The sequence below is a fragment of the Sebastes fasciatus genome, chromosome 8, assembly GCF_043250625.1.
Source record: "Sebastes fasciatus isolate fSebFas1 chromosome 8, fSebFas1.pri, whole genome shotgun sequence".
Classification (NCBI taxonomy): domain Eukaryota; kingdom Metazoa; phylum Chordata; class Actinopteri; order Perciformes; family Sebastidae; genus Sebastes; species Sebastes fasciatus.
Window position 1 is genome coordinate 33460172 of NC_133802.1, and position 14840 is coordinate 33475011.

The window sequence follows — 14840 nt, forward strand, 5'->3', positions numbered from 1 at the left end:
TAATGAATAAGTAATCCGATGGAGTCCGTGACTATTATTGGATTTTTAAACACCAATGAACTGTATCTTGCGGTCGGTGGTTTCAGGAACGGGCCTGCTCTTTGGTTTGCCAATAACGGTGTTGCTGCTTGAGTTGCTCCGTAAAATATGGTTCTATTATCGGGTCCATTAAGTATACCTCTGTGTAATGACAATCCGCTCGCAGACGTTGTTCTCTCGACCCTTCTCCTAATAACCCCTTTTTACATTTCATTTTTTCGTTATTCAGCGGGCAGCCCTTATCCTCAGCCACTTACATTTAGTCAGTGAACACAAATTAACGGACTCGAGTGCCCTGGGAGGCAGGTGCACGTTGTACAAGCTGTGAACTGGTCTGAAAGGTTCGTTTTAGTTTCAGGGGAGGAAAGGTGAGAGCTAAAGTGAAACGCATCAGAACGCATCAGAGCCAGGCTGCATACAGCACAGATCCTCCATTAGAGTTTGTTGTAGTGTTGAACCGTCTCTTTTCATCCTTATGTAAGATATTAATCACAACTGTGTGTGCAGGAGGGGAGGATGGGAGTGTGACACCAGGTCTGCTGTAGGAGAGGAATGAGGTCATGGCTGAACCACAGGATTAAAGATACATGTGTCATTCACGGAGGTGACAGTCAACAACATATAACTTCCCTGAATGTGTCACCGGTGACACATTCAGGGAGTACACAGAAAAACAGAAATATTGCCTTTGTGAAGCTTGTCATGTTCACTTCAGGTGCAGTATTTTAAGTCCTTGTTTGTGGTATGGTTGTCATGGGGTGCATTATGTTGTAAGGTATTTACCCACCGCCACAGCAACGCTGGTAATGTTGTCACCTTGTGAGTCTGTGTGTGAGTCATCACGGCTAAATGTGGTCCTGGAGACTCCTACTGGAGCGGGAACTACCACCGAGGAGGTTTGGAGTACTTTGCCAGGTGTTTGTATTTCTGTCAGTGGACACATTTTGTCGCCGCAATGGCGTCGCAGCCGTGTTAGATGCAGTTACGAAACTTTACAGGTGTGTAGTTGAGATCAAAATGAAGGTTGAGTTTGAAGATGGCTGTGGTCCGAGCTAGGGCGCCAGAAGTAGAAGTAGGAGGGTAGGAAGCGAGGAAGGGGCCATTTGCCGCCTTCACTTTTCGCCCATGGTCCGATTTGGCGTCACGACTGGTGTGATCCCTTCGCAAAATAGTCTCTAGTTTGTATTTGCCTTTTGTCTTGATAAAATAACAGAAACACCCCCTGTCAGAAACTATCATTCAAATTCATATTTAACTTTGTTTATTGTGCGTTTTGTCTCTTTTTTGGCAAAATAAATACACTCAAAATACACGTGTAGGAAGGTGGAGACAGTCTGTAACCATAACTGTAAAATGATTTAAGAGGCGCTGAATTATTTATACAATATTATCATAGTGTATTATTAACATGATGTCAATATTTCATTTTTAAATATCACAGTTATCGTCAATACCTACTGTTTATATCGCGTCACCCCTATCTACCACCATGGCAGAAGAAATATTATTTTTTAAAGGCAATTCCTGAGTTAAAAATAGTCAGTGATTAGATTAATGTTACATAATATATTCCATATTTCTAGTTTCTGGTACCACTGACTCAGTGTTTACAATTCTAAAGCGTTTCTATACGTAGATTTTCAGGAGTGGCAGACAAATAAATTGAGTGGCCGGTAGAAATGTTCAGTGACCTGCCAGAGTGGCAGGTGAGGACAAAACTTAATTTCAGAACCTGCCCCCTGTAGATAACAGATGAGAATGACATATATATGGTTTTCTTTCCACTCAAAGTCTCGTCAGCTTTCTGGATTACTGTTCAGAGTTACTGTGTAGAGATTGTTGCCAGGGTGACCCGACTAGTTCTGAGACACTAGAGGTTCAACTTTAGGAAAAGATGGTCTACTGTACATACTCCACTTCAAGATTCAAAACCTTTATTATCTTATGCACAGAGACCTAGTTGCACCATACAAAGACATTCTTAGTTGACTGTCCTCTCATTCTAAGTGGAGAATATTGGACTGTAATAGCCAGACATTGTTTGGTGAAAATATAAAGTATTTCCTAAATGATCATTGACAGATTTCTTAATCTCACTGATGGTGTAATCATGGTGAGTGACACCACACCGTATTAGATGGGCAGTAAGGGCAAACTCGCTGTGTGAGAGGATTATTTCCACTGATGCTCTGCAGAATGTAATTGACTAACATTGCTGGAAAGCCACTCCTAGCTCTGTATGTTGATCCTTACTATACTTTACATTTTCACACTGCAAAATAATCATCCTGCCCTTTACTGAAAAGCTAAAGTGCAATCTGTATTCTGTCTTGAATCTGTCTGTTCCTCTCACACTATTATTTTTGGCACATTCAGTCTCCTATTCTCAGTTCTCCCATTCATCTCTCATTGATTTTATTTTTCAGACGGTAATATTGGAGCTGGGATGTGGAGTATAAAGTGTAATTTATGCGAGGCACTTGATAGTGGAGCCATGCGATATGGAGCTGAGCAGTTTTCCTCACCCCGCCCCTCCAACCTCCTGCCCTGAGGATGCATGAAATTGAGCAGAATGACTCTACCCATCCCCATCCTTATATGAATTACAATCCACATAGCTCCACCTAGACATATTTTTACATTTCTTTTTGGAAGGTTTGATGTGAGAACTTGAAGTGTGACATTTGTCTGTTGTGGCTTGTTTTTAAAAAGCCGAGTGAAGTCCTCTCTCTCTGCTGCCGACTCTTTGAACGCACTTTGAAACATTTCCAGTGAGGAAAAAATCTATTTCTCTCTGCTGCTGTTTTCGTTTTATTGTTTGCGTCTTTGTGACAACGCCGGGGAGGAGCTCTTTAAAGCACCAGTCACGGAATATTAAATGGAGCTCTCTCCTTTTTCTCATGATTCCTGCAGGTTCAACAGGCAGCAGCAAAGATAAAGTTCATTATAATATCAATGTCTTGAATCTACTCATCTGCTGGACCCCACCTAGCCCCGGGATGCTTGTTACCCACAGTAGCTGCAGTTATCTCTATTAGAAATGAAACCATAACCTCCTATGGTGATGTTAAATCGAGTTTGCTTTTCACACATAACCAAAGCTAGCGCACCTCTGTGAGATGGAGATTGGATTCCAGTATGCAAATGACCCTGCTGGAATTACATTGTTTCTTTGGCTTTAAAACTTATTATCCAACTCGGGCAAAATCAAAACCACACATTTTTAGGAAGAATAAATTAAGCCATGTTTTGATGTCAGCTTGCTAAAAGCTCCGTTTTTGCCTCTGTGTGTGTTGCAGTCCTGCTGCGTGAGGAGGTGGCCCAGCTCCAGGAGGAGGTGCACCTGCTGCGGCAGATGAAGGACATGTTGAGTAAGGACCTGGAGGAGACCCAGGGCGGCTGCTCGGCCGACGTGCTCTCCGCCACCGAGCTCCGCGTGCAGCTGGCCCAGAAGGAGCAGGAGCTGAACCGAGCCAAGGAGGCTCTGCAAGGTGAGGACCGGTGAACAAGAAGCTGTGTGTTATTTAAAGTCTAAAGTATGGACGCTGCAAGTGATTAGGGATGTCACAATAACAGACATTTTAGTAGTCGATGCCAATACCGGTGAAATTCCACGATTCTCGATACCACGGTAAAAAACAAAAGTAACACAATAAGTAGTTTTGCCCTTTTAGGAGAAACTGTGAAAATTGTAAATATGCAAAGCAGAGTGAAGTTGCAGCAATTTTCACTTCCTGCTCAAAACATTGATCATTTTGCTCTCAGCTGTTTTTTTTCTGCTCTGTTCTGCATTTTGCTCCACAGGGCTTGAAACCAGTGCATTGTTGCTTGTTACCATAATGTTAACATGAGTGTCTGTAACAGTGTGGTTAATGCTGCCCATTAGCGGCATTATAGTCCATTAGCATGTTTTCCACTCGAGAGATGGAGTGGTATCTTGGAGTGAGAGAGGACACGGACTGAAAAAGCAGCTACAGGCGGATCAGTTCCCACTCAGCACCGCTCACGTGCCCTGACCCCACACACAGCACAACGTACTGCATCACCACTGTATGCTGAATTTAAAGATGAGGGAAGATGTCTGTATTAGCTTTACCTAAACCTTTCGGCTCAAATGTTTCGGTTAATTCAGCATGTTGAATCGGTGCCGCCGCCCGTCGGTGAGAGAAATCTCTCTGATCAGTGCACGAGAAGAGAAATGGAAGTGGGGAAAGCAAGCCAACGTGTAAAGTCAAGAGGAAAAACACAGAAGGAACTTGTCGTTGTTCATCTTCATCTCATCTGATCATTCCGATGACGGATATGACATGGCCGTCTGGAATGAAGCTGAGTGGTGAGTGAGATCGGTGTGAAAATGGTCAGCAAGCACCGCTTTGTTTCATGTACGTATCATAACAACGGATCCGATATCCGCTGTCTTCCTGTTTCCCTTTTTGAATAATGAATACAGACAACCACCACTTGCTGGTGTGGAGAGTTATTTCCTCTCACACAGGCGCAGAACGTACGTGCTAACTGGCCGTCCGCTGGAGACTTTGCGGTGTGTTCAAGTGCAACTTGTCGGCCAAGACAAAGGCGACGTGAGGCGACAGTTGGCCTTCATCGCCGCTCGTTCTTTGATGTCGGCTTGATGTTTTTCTGGGCCTTTACAGATTTCAAACGTAAATGTTGTGTATTGAAATGATCAGCAGACTTCATTCTTGACTTGCAATTTTCTTCTGACGACGTATTACTTGAGTTGGACTCGCACTCAAAGACTCGACAGTTTCCCCAAAAGAATAAAAAACAGCTCTGTGAATTAGTGATGCATTTTGTATATTTCAAGTTTGAAAATTAGTGACCATGCGACTACAGGTTACCACAAAAATGTCATTAGCAAAAGAGCGCACCTTGGATTATCTGATGAAGTACCGATGTATAGAACAGATTCCTCTCTGTTAATGACCAACAACCACTGTGTTTGGTGCTCTGTAGCATCTGTTTTATGCATGACTGCGTGCAACATGGGACTACACTTACATATTGCCTTCATATTTGCACAGGGTAAGTAATGAACAAGTTCTGCCAGGCAGCGCTCGGTGGATTGCAGGGCATCAAGCAAAGATGTCATCAGCAGCGTGGCGGTGAATCATTCTTTACAAAGAATAATCGCCCATGGAATGAGGCAGAACACAAAACCACCATTCGGTATCAGACAAACACACGACATGCTGTCAGGGGATTTTGTTGCTGCGACATTTCACTTGACACTTGCAGCCTACGCTTTTTTGTGAAAGAATTGAACAAAAACACAAAACAGACTGGGGCAGAGTAGAATAGAGCAACACATCAAATAAATACTTATCTCTTGTTCAGCGGGATGTTGGGCTGTGTGAACAGGCTGCACACAGGCTCATACAGTTTGTATTGTATGACTCAGGCCTGTTAATGAAGGCCAAAGCCTACAGAGCCCAGCAGGCACCGACAGCAATCAGCGGTTAATGAAAGCTGTATAAAGGGGGACTTTGGTTGGCTTTAGAGGGCCAGAAACGTTAAGTAGGGTGGATCTTGTCTGAAATTAAGACGGGTTATGCGGGAGGACAACAGGAAATTGGCTGTTATCATATCATGTCATATTCAAGTTCAGAGAGGCAAATTGAAGCGACGCAGAACTTGCATGAGAAAGCATTCCTGATGTTCAAGTAGAGCTTTTGGCCAGAGAGTGACCCGTGGAATATATATTTGCATTGAGTGGTGAAGCAGCAAGATTTCTGAATTATTAATATTTTTTTCATTGTTATTTTCCGCATGAGCCGGCCTCTACAGCGGTAGCTGGTTCCCAGCTCCTTTGTTAGTCCACAGTTGTCACACTCAATCTTCATACGCCGACACCGCGGCTCGCTCAGACTCCAAGGATACTATTTTTTAAGACAGCTATGAAAAGCCAGCAACAGTATAAGCTTGCTTTTTGTATTTTTGGTTGCATGTCGTGGGTGGCATCCAGTGAATTCTGGCTTTGTCCGCAGCAATATTTACACTTATTTGATCTGTCATCTCATGTTGTTGTTGGTGCTGCTTTTCCAGCTTCTTCCACCAAACGCATACATATATAACACATAACATATTCTGTGTTGCAGATACTTGCTGGCCACGGTACCCGACAGTACTAGTGATTAGAGCAGCGCTGTGTATTGGCAAGAATCTGGCAATACGATACGTATCATGATACAGAGGGTACGATTCAGTATATTGACATACTGTAAGCAAGGCGATATATTGCGTTTTTTTAAAGGGACTGTTTGTAACTTTGTAAGCGTATAAATGTACCGGGTCGGGACACATGCGCGCTCGCATATGTGCACTCGCGTGTGGCCGCTGTACTCTCCTCCTCTGCCTGCCAGCCTTCACTCAGACAGCGCGCGCGTTCTCGTTCCACCTCTAGACGTGAACGCGCGCTCACTCCACACTGCAGAACAGTTAGTTTAGCTCTGAGAATATCTAGTGAATGTACAGTGGACGTTGGTGCAGAAATAAATGCTGCAGCTCCTCCAGACCAACAGAGGTTTCCCGTATCTTGTGAAGTGACGGAGCTACGCAGAGAGTTACTTTATCGTCTTGTTACCGACCGGGTGCCGGTGTCTTCCTGCTCTCTCCGGCTGCGGGTGGAGATATAGAGTGATATTGTGGTTTTAGCTGACGTGTGTCGCCTCACTGTTTTGAGCGATGCTCGTTCAGGTATATTTAGAGCGAGCATGCGCGAGCCCGACGCTGACTTTTGTTGATTTCACGGCCACAGGTGTCGCTGTTAACAAGCATTTCTGAAAGTTACAAATAGTCCCTTTAAATCAATTTGGTGGCTTGAACAAACGATTACGTACTATTACAGGGTATTTTTAGCTACTTTAGATATAAAATTCATCGCCGATCGACGTCTAATGGGCTCGTTCACAGGAACCAGCTCATCTCCAAGTCTTATTTCTACTGGATCACTCCCAGAGAAGCACAACTTGTTTATTTATATTCCTGATGTTCCTGAAGCCCTCAACACGCTTTGTGTTTGAGGGGTTAATAATACAGCAAAAGAGACTCATTAGTTGTTGGAGTTGGAAGTAGTTGGGGTTTTAAAGTGTCTAAAAAAAACACAAGCCAAATGATCTGGAGAATACCTCATTAACTACAGCAATTTCCGTATGCTGCCAATTGATTTGAGGCGAGATGTCGACTCTATTTGAATTCCCTCAGTTTTCACAAGGATGGCATATTGTGAACATCCCACCAGATGCTCTGGCAAAGTGTTTTCCTCGAAGAACGGGAGCCATGTTTGGAGAACTTAAGCGCCCTGGGTGGTTTTTTTATTGAAGTGCTACCAACAATTATTGTGAAGCAGAGTAGCTTTGTGTTTTTTGTTTTTTTTACTTTTTATTTATTTATTTTCCTGTGGTTCTGCTTTGAGATGAAAAAAGCAAAAAAAGAAGCTGCAGTGATGAAGTAGCGTGAATAAAAAGCATCATCCCTCTCTGCCTCTCGAGATAATACCTGTTTACTTTGGGAACGGTTGACAGAAGCTGTGTTGCCACTCCTTCCTCGGCTCAGCCGGTTTGCGGCTAAATTACGTGCAGATTTTCTGGAGCCTATGAATACAAAATGCACAGAGAGAGAAACACTACTTCTTCAGTCTGTTATTCTTCATTCCCCTCCCTCGCTGTCTCCCCCTCTGCCTTTTGTTTGGTGTGACGCCCGCACCGTTTTCAGTGTGTGCCAGACATTAGCCTCTGAGCACTGTAATTGTAATCGTGGGTAATTGCCAACCTCGCCTCAATTGTAGGTTTTGTTATGATGCCTGCGGGCGCTCGATCCAACCTGAGAGCTGCTGCTTGGAGTCATTTCATCCCCGTGACCTTAAAGTACACTAATGACAATGAAATGTCTGTGATACCTCCAAACAATGAGAAAATAAACCGCTAATGAAACTAGACTGAAATATTTAATCAACTCTTATTTGGACTTTCTCATCAAAGTTGTGTTCAATGAATTTTCAAATTATATCTTGCCCTCTCTGTTGTTCTTAATTAGCTATTTCCGCTATCACTGAATGATTCCCGGTCAATCCAGAGCTCATCAGACATCTATGTATCATCACAGCACAGTCCGCCGGCTCACGCTACACCGTATACTCAGACAGCAGCTCCGTCCTTCACTACAAGGTCTCCTCATTCACCGGTACACACAGAAGCACACACTCAGTGCATCCAAATCTCATCGGGCTACTTGACCTGATTACATTAAAGTAATTGCAGTGCTTTTAGCGGTGTCTTTTATTTTTTAAACAAATTAAGGCATTTTCTCCAATTGAATTTTGGAAGGCAGATAATATAATTCTCAGGTGATGTTTTCACGAGTCTTTTGCGATTTATTTCCTCAACGCTGGCAGCAGCTTCATGATAACAGGTAATGAGGACAGTTTTGCTTTTTCAATTTGCACCTCAATTTATTCAAATTGGATGGTCTGGAGTGGGAACATGTGTTTGGGTCACAGTGGCCCTCTAGTGGTAATCAAATACACATCAGTTAGACAGAAACTGCTGAGCTGACCCACTCTTTGTACTCGCCTGTTACGTGGAGTGTTACATATAGCTTGTTACTCAGCCTCTTTAAAGGGGAACACCACCTAAATTAAGAATTCCAGTATGTTATTTCCATGGCTTAGTAAAGTTCAATCAATATATGTGAACATGAGCTACTCTCGTCCAAAGCCAGAGGAGTATGTCTCAGTTTTGTGATGTCATAGGTTCTAAAGTCTGGAGCTGCACCGTAGACGATGAATGAGACCCACAGGATGTTTGTTTGGTTTTTTTATACCCAGATGAGCTTTATTCTATCGTAGTGTTGTCAGTTGTGAAACAATAATAACATCTATAACATCTTTCCCTATTCATTGTCTATGGAGCAGCTCCACACGTTATACCCTATGACATCACAAGTTTGAGTTTTAGCACTTTATTTTTTTGGATTTGGGAGAGAGTTGTTCATGTTTACTAGTGTTCTTTTGGACTGTTTTATACCCATAGACTGTATAAAGGCCCAGACACACCAAACCAACATCAAAGAATGAGCGGTGACGAAGACCATTTTCACACCACTCTCACTCACCGCTTAGCTTCATTCCAGATGTTCACGATGCTGTGAGAATATCCGTGTGTTGGAATGATCAGATGAGATGATGATGAAAAATGCGAAGAGCCTTCTGTGTCCGGGCCCCAGCGCCGATTCAACATGCTGAATCGGCCGAAAAAACTCCGACACGGGCAGACTAGAGCCGACAGCGCGGGACACATCGGATCACCGACGGCCCCAAACTGTCCGACGGCCAACCGTCGTCTTGGTGTGTCAAGGCCTTAAAAGTGGACGTTGTCACCGTGACGTCACTCATTGGTTTGTGGACTGCCGTGTTGAAGCCACGAGTTTGGCATTTTGGGCGTTGCCATCTTGGTTTTTTGCAACCAGAAGTTACACAAGAGGTTGGAGTTACATTTTTACGAGACCAAAATGCTATAATTAACTTTCATGAAGTGAAAACACACTGTGAAAGGGTTAAAGTTGTAAGATGAAAGCGCAGACAACTCCCAGACCGGACAACGCCGTGGTATCGACCTGTCAATCACAAGGTAGCCCCGCCCTAAAGCATCCCCTGCTTTATGGTCTATCTGACTCTAAATGGGACCATAATTTACTAAATGAACATCATGCTGTATTGAAGAAGACTTGAAACTAGAGATTGAGACCATAAACTCATGTTTACAATGTTTACTGAGGTAATAAATCAAGAGAGAAGTAGACTCATTTTCTCATAGACTTCTATACAATCAGAGGAGTCGCCCCCTGCTGGCTGTTAGAGAGACTGCAGGTTTAAGGCTTCACTTTATTTAGACCCGCAGGTATCCCACTACTTAGACTTTACTATTGGAATAACATGAATGAATTTTGAAAATGGGCGTAGTTCCCCTTTAAAGATTTCCGTGCCGGTAAATGTTGTTTTGAATAGAGAGGAGAGTAATGAGGTGCTGTTAAAGGATCAAAGTGTGATTCTCCCCTTGATTCCCCGATTTGTCTGTTTGCTGCTTAAATAGCTTGTGTACACACACACACACACATACACACACACACACACACACACACACACACACACACACACACACACACAGATCACCTATTAGTGTGCAACGTTTGATCTATTTTTAATGGCTATCTTTAAAAACGAGGGTCAAATGTCATCGCTGAGGTTTGTAGATTCACGATAAAACATTAATTAACTTTAATTAACGTGTTACATCACCAGGACTGCCAAGAGAGTGTGACACAGCAGTACCACGACCTGCTCTACAGTAAGGTCTGTTAAATAGCTGCAGATATCAGCCTCATACAACCAGTGAGGAAGTGAGGAGGTGAGCTCCCTGGGCAGCTCTTTGCAGCTCCTACTTCATTATTCAGCTGACAGATTTAAAATCCCAAACCGTGAACAATGGCCTCCCTCCAATGAGCCGATGTCTCTTTTGTTCTCTCCCCCCAAATAATTATGTTAAGAGCCGACTAAAAAGCCCGTCCCTTCTCTTTAGGACTGAAGTTCGACGGAGGAGTGTCGGCGTGAAGTGGTTTCATTCATTAATGTGAAGAACACGGGAGTGTTGATGAGTGCGTCTATCTTTGTGATCCTGTTGTCTGTTGTTGCAGGTGAACTGAACTTGCTTGCGTATGCTACAGACCGCTGTATTGTTGGCGTATCCTCTTCTCATTTATTTATCCATCTTCTTCAGTTAGAGACCAAAAAGGTTATTGTTAGAGCGAGCTGGAAACAGAAAGGCAGGAAATGTTATTCAGCTGAAATCATGGCTGGGATCTTGTTATATCTGAACCGTAATAGACGGGGCACACCAGATAATGAGCGCTGTTATTTAACCAGAGAGAAGCAGCGAGTGAGGTGTGAAATGTGTGCCAGGTTGGAAGAACGGCGATGAAGGAGTTTGATTTTCTTTGCAATCATCAGAAAGTCTTTTTTTCCTGAAGCTGAATAACGTTTGACACTTGATTATCCCCAGAATTACCCTCAGAGCATTTGTCCTTATAACGTGATATATTCATGTCGTGTTTTAAAGTGATAGCCCGCCAAGAATCCATCCGTTGAGTATCAAACAATGACACGCCCCACCCCCTGTAGGTTTGAGAGGTAGCCTGTAAACAGTTTGTAGTTTGCTGCTTCACAAACAACAGCAGCTCTGGTCAGCTTGTATTTGTGTCACTTTACAAAAAGGGCTCCTGTTGTGACATGTTTTCACAGCAACAACGGAAAAAGTACCAACACTCACACGAAACGTCTCCTCCTGCAGTATAATGTGACTGGAACCCCCGACTACCATACCGACCAAACAAACAACAACATTACAATAAAAAGACTAATATTGTTTAAAGAAAAGCGTACAGCTGCTCAATTAGTAACCAGCTCACTATCACCCCGACATTTTGAGAAAGAGGCTTATTCACTTTCTTGCTGGTAGTTAGATGAGAAGATTGATATCCACTCTCACGTCAGCTGGTTAGCTTAGCTCAGCATAAAGACTAGGAGTGTGTTCCAATCCGCGTACTTCTGTTCTTACACCTACTACTTTGAGTGCATAAGTGCGTTCACACTGGGAAGTACGGCAAAATGCAGTGCACTCAAAGTACCCGGATGTTGTACTGAAAACGGTCAGATCGTTGAGTGTGGAACGCTGGACACTTTCCACACTCAACTGTCGCCAACTTGGCTACGTAGCGGAAGGGGCGGAGCCACGACCACTATTCAAACAGACGGCGATAACAGAATAAAACAATACAATACGTAAACATACCGGTGCATTTTCAGCCAACAGGAGGACACATCGTAGGCGACAACGTTGGAAACGTAATTTCCACTCTGCTTTCATTTGTTTTTCAGAAGATATTTTTGCGGGTAGCGAGCTGCAGTGAAATGTTGCGATCGTCATTTCCGGTCAGAGTATTCGATTTGAGACGACCCTACCCCGTTGAAATTTACGCACTACTCAAGTGAGTACAGAGTGCACAAAGTGCACTACATTGAAGTGTACTTCTGGAAGTACGTGGATTGGAACACACTGTAGAAGTAGAGGAAAACAGCTCGCCTGTCTCCGTCTGAAGCAGGAGGAAGTAGCAGCGAGCACAGATCCAAATCTTGAACACTATCGGGTTTGTGGTTGTGTCAAAAGCTATATGACAGATACTGTATACGTCATATAGATAGGTATAGAACATACATGCTATTTGTCCTCTCTATATTCAGATTTTATTCTACGCTTTTTGGTAATATTTGGCCCAGTATTATAAGACTAAGTCACAGAGCATTCATAAATGTATTTTGTACGGTTTGCAAGAACAGATTAACTTTATTACTATCTTCATGTTTGTGTATATCATTAAGGATTTATATTTGGTTCTTTTGGTTCGTTTTCTATTTAGTCTGGTTTGGTTTCAAAATGCACAAATTAAAACGGACCAAATAAAAAATGAAGTTGCGTTTATGAAGGATTGAATTTCTCTTCTTTGTGTCGAGAGCTGCCACTTCTATGCAGGGAATCACAGACTTTGATATATTGCTCACAAATCCCTTCTCTTCCAGTTTATATAGAATTACTTTATAAACATAGCTATTTTTGTGGACTTTATTTAGCACATTCTGTATGTTCTTTTCGACCCAGATGTCAAGCAAACATCAGACTTCTACAGAAGTCCAGGTCAGTCCTCTCCCACTCATGTTAACCTGTCGTTTACCTGGGTCCATCTCAACAAATGCTCGCACAGGCAGCCTGCGTTTTAGTTCGCTTGGAAACAGTCGGAGACCACCTCTCTCTCACTCGCGGTTGTTTTGGTCCGCACCAGAGTTCAGACTAGTTAAAACGGACTAAATGTTGGCTTGCGATAGCGTCCCTAAAATACCAAAGTGTCTCCAGCCAGTAGGAGCTCCCTGAGGAGTCCAGTGTAATAACTAATGAGTTGGCCACTTGTTGCTGGCAATCTCAGCCCTCCAGAAGAGCCCAGCAGACAAAAGGCTTTTAGCCCACTGCAGTAGACGATGCTCACATTAAACTACTTTAAAGCACGAGGGCTTTGGTAGCAGAAGAGCCTTTGTGTGGTGAGCTAAAAAAACAACAACACTTGTGCAGATATTAGAGAGAGCGTGATACAGGCAGGTGTTTCTGCTTTTAACATCGAGCACTGGGAACTTGGACTTTTGATGGCGAGTGTTTGTTTTGCATGAGTCCTGATCTGCTCAAACAGGCTGGAGTAGCTTTTAGTATCTAAATGTGCATGCAGGCACACATCACTTTGCACAAAGACATCCATTGATGCACATTGCAGACATGGAGGACAACTAGATATAATTGAAAAAGTACCCAAATACTCAAAAATATATCCCTGCAATGCATGGCAAGACTGAAGATAGGCGCTTTCACGGATATCATTCCTCCATGAAAAGACTATTAAATTGAAGCGTCTCCGTGTCTTCCTCCTCCTCCAGCTCCACACGCATTAGCTTCAGCTCTGTACGCTTCCTAGGTGGTTCCTTCTTGTTTCATCTGGTAATACTTCTTGGAGGCTTGGACCGAGCCACGGAGTATGTTAGTCATTAATGTGGCTGTCAGCAGGAGGAGACATGCGAGTGCTTCCCTCATCTCACCTACATTCTTTAGTGTAAGGTAACAATGAGCCTCAGGACCGTCTTCGGTCATTAAAAGTGCTCATACGTAGGTTATACGTGGTAAGTAGCCGCGCTAACATGATTTGCGAATGTGAATGGACCCTTTTAACCGAGTCACAGTGAGTGCTTTCTTGTATCTGACACCAGGAGGGTCGATGTTGCCAAACGGTCACAGGTGCAGGATGTGAGGCAGCAGCAGTGTTTTTGGCTCATCTCAAAGACGGCTTTGATTTCACTTCCCGAGGCAGGTGCTGGGAGGTTTCCTGTTTCTCTTGGCCAATGAGAGATGTTTCTTGTCTCCATTCGCCGGCTAGTTTGGCTCGAGTATCGCTTTTTTTTTTTTTGCTCGGGAATTCCACCTCTGAAGAAACGGGTGAAAGGGAGAGATATGAAAGGGTGACAGGAGAGAAATGAAGGAGAGGAAACGAGAGGGTGAATCCGTCCTTGTGAAACTGCGCTTCCATTCTTGAGCGAGTCTCCCCAGACGACAACAACTTGTGAATGTCACGCAGTTAACCGGGCTGTGATATAAGTTAATTAATGACACGCAGCTGGCTCGGAGGGGGGAAAGAAAGAGGGAATGAAGAAGAAAGGTGAACACGTAATAACAAGCATCAAGAGGGAAACAGAGAACCGTGTGATGTTGTGGAATATCCAGCAGTCAGAGCTGCTGGAAATAGAAGTCAAAGTAAAAAAGACAAAGGTGGACAGACACAGTGAGAATACATCAAATGTAAATAAAGCCCATGTTGTCCATTTGGGAAGATAGCTGGAGGGAGAAGTCGGCTTTTAAAGCGGATGTCTGGGAAAACAGCCGTGCATGAAGAGAAAGCAGGAGATGCAGAGGAGAAGAGAAAGAGGATATGTTGTCTTTGAGGAAATTAGAGCTTCCGTGAATAACTACACTGAACCATATTCTTTATCGCGATGCGTGGGTGAGGTGCCAGAGGATTAGAAAGAGTGTGTGGTAGAGATATAGATGAAACCAGAGACACAGCCTCTAACGAATCCAGCAGCAGAGAGGAGATTGACAGGAAGGGTTCATGTGTGATTCACCCTTTTTATCAACACGCAG

The 14840-nt window shown here is 43.5% G+C and overlaps 1 protein-coding gene across 15 annotated transcripts in view; it reads left to right on the forward strand.

Annotated features, from left to right (window-relative positions):
* Positions 1-14840, forward strand: part of kazna (kazrin, periplakin interacting protein a) — a 238267-nt gene that overhangs the window by 201974 nt on the left and 21453 nt on the right. For all 15 annotated transcript variants that reach the window (XR_012594806.1, XR_012594805.1, XM_074642575.1 and 12 more), the window contains one exon: positions 3339-3530. Coding sequence is in view for 13 of the 15 variants with exons in the window: in XM_074642575.1 (XP_074498676.1) it covers positions 3339-3530 (192 nt within the window). In the remaining 2 variants the exon portion in view is untranslated. The remainder of the gene's footprint in view (positions 1-3338; positions 3531-14840) is intronic.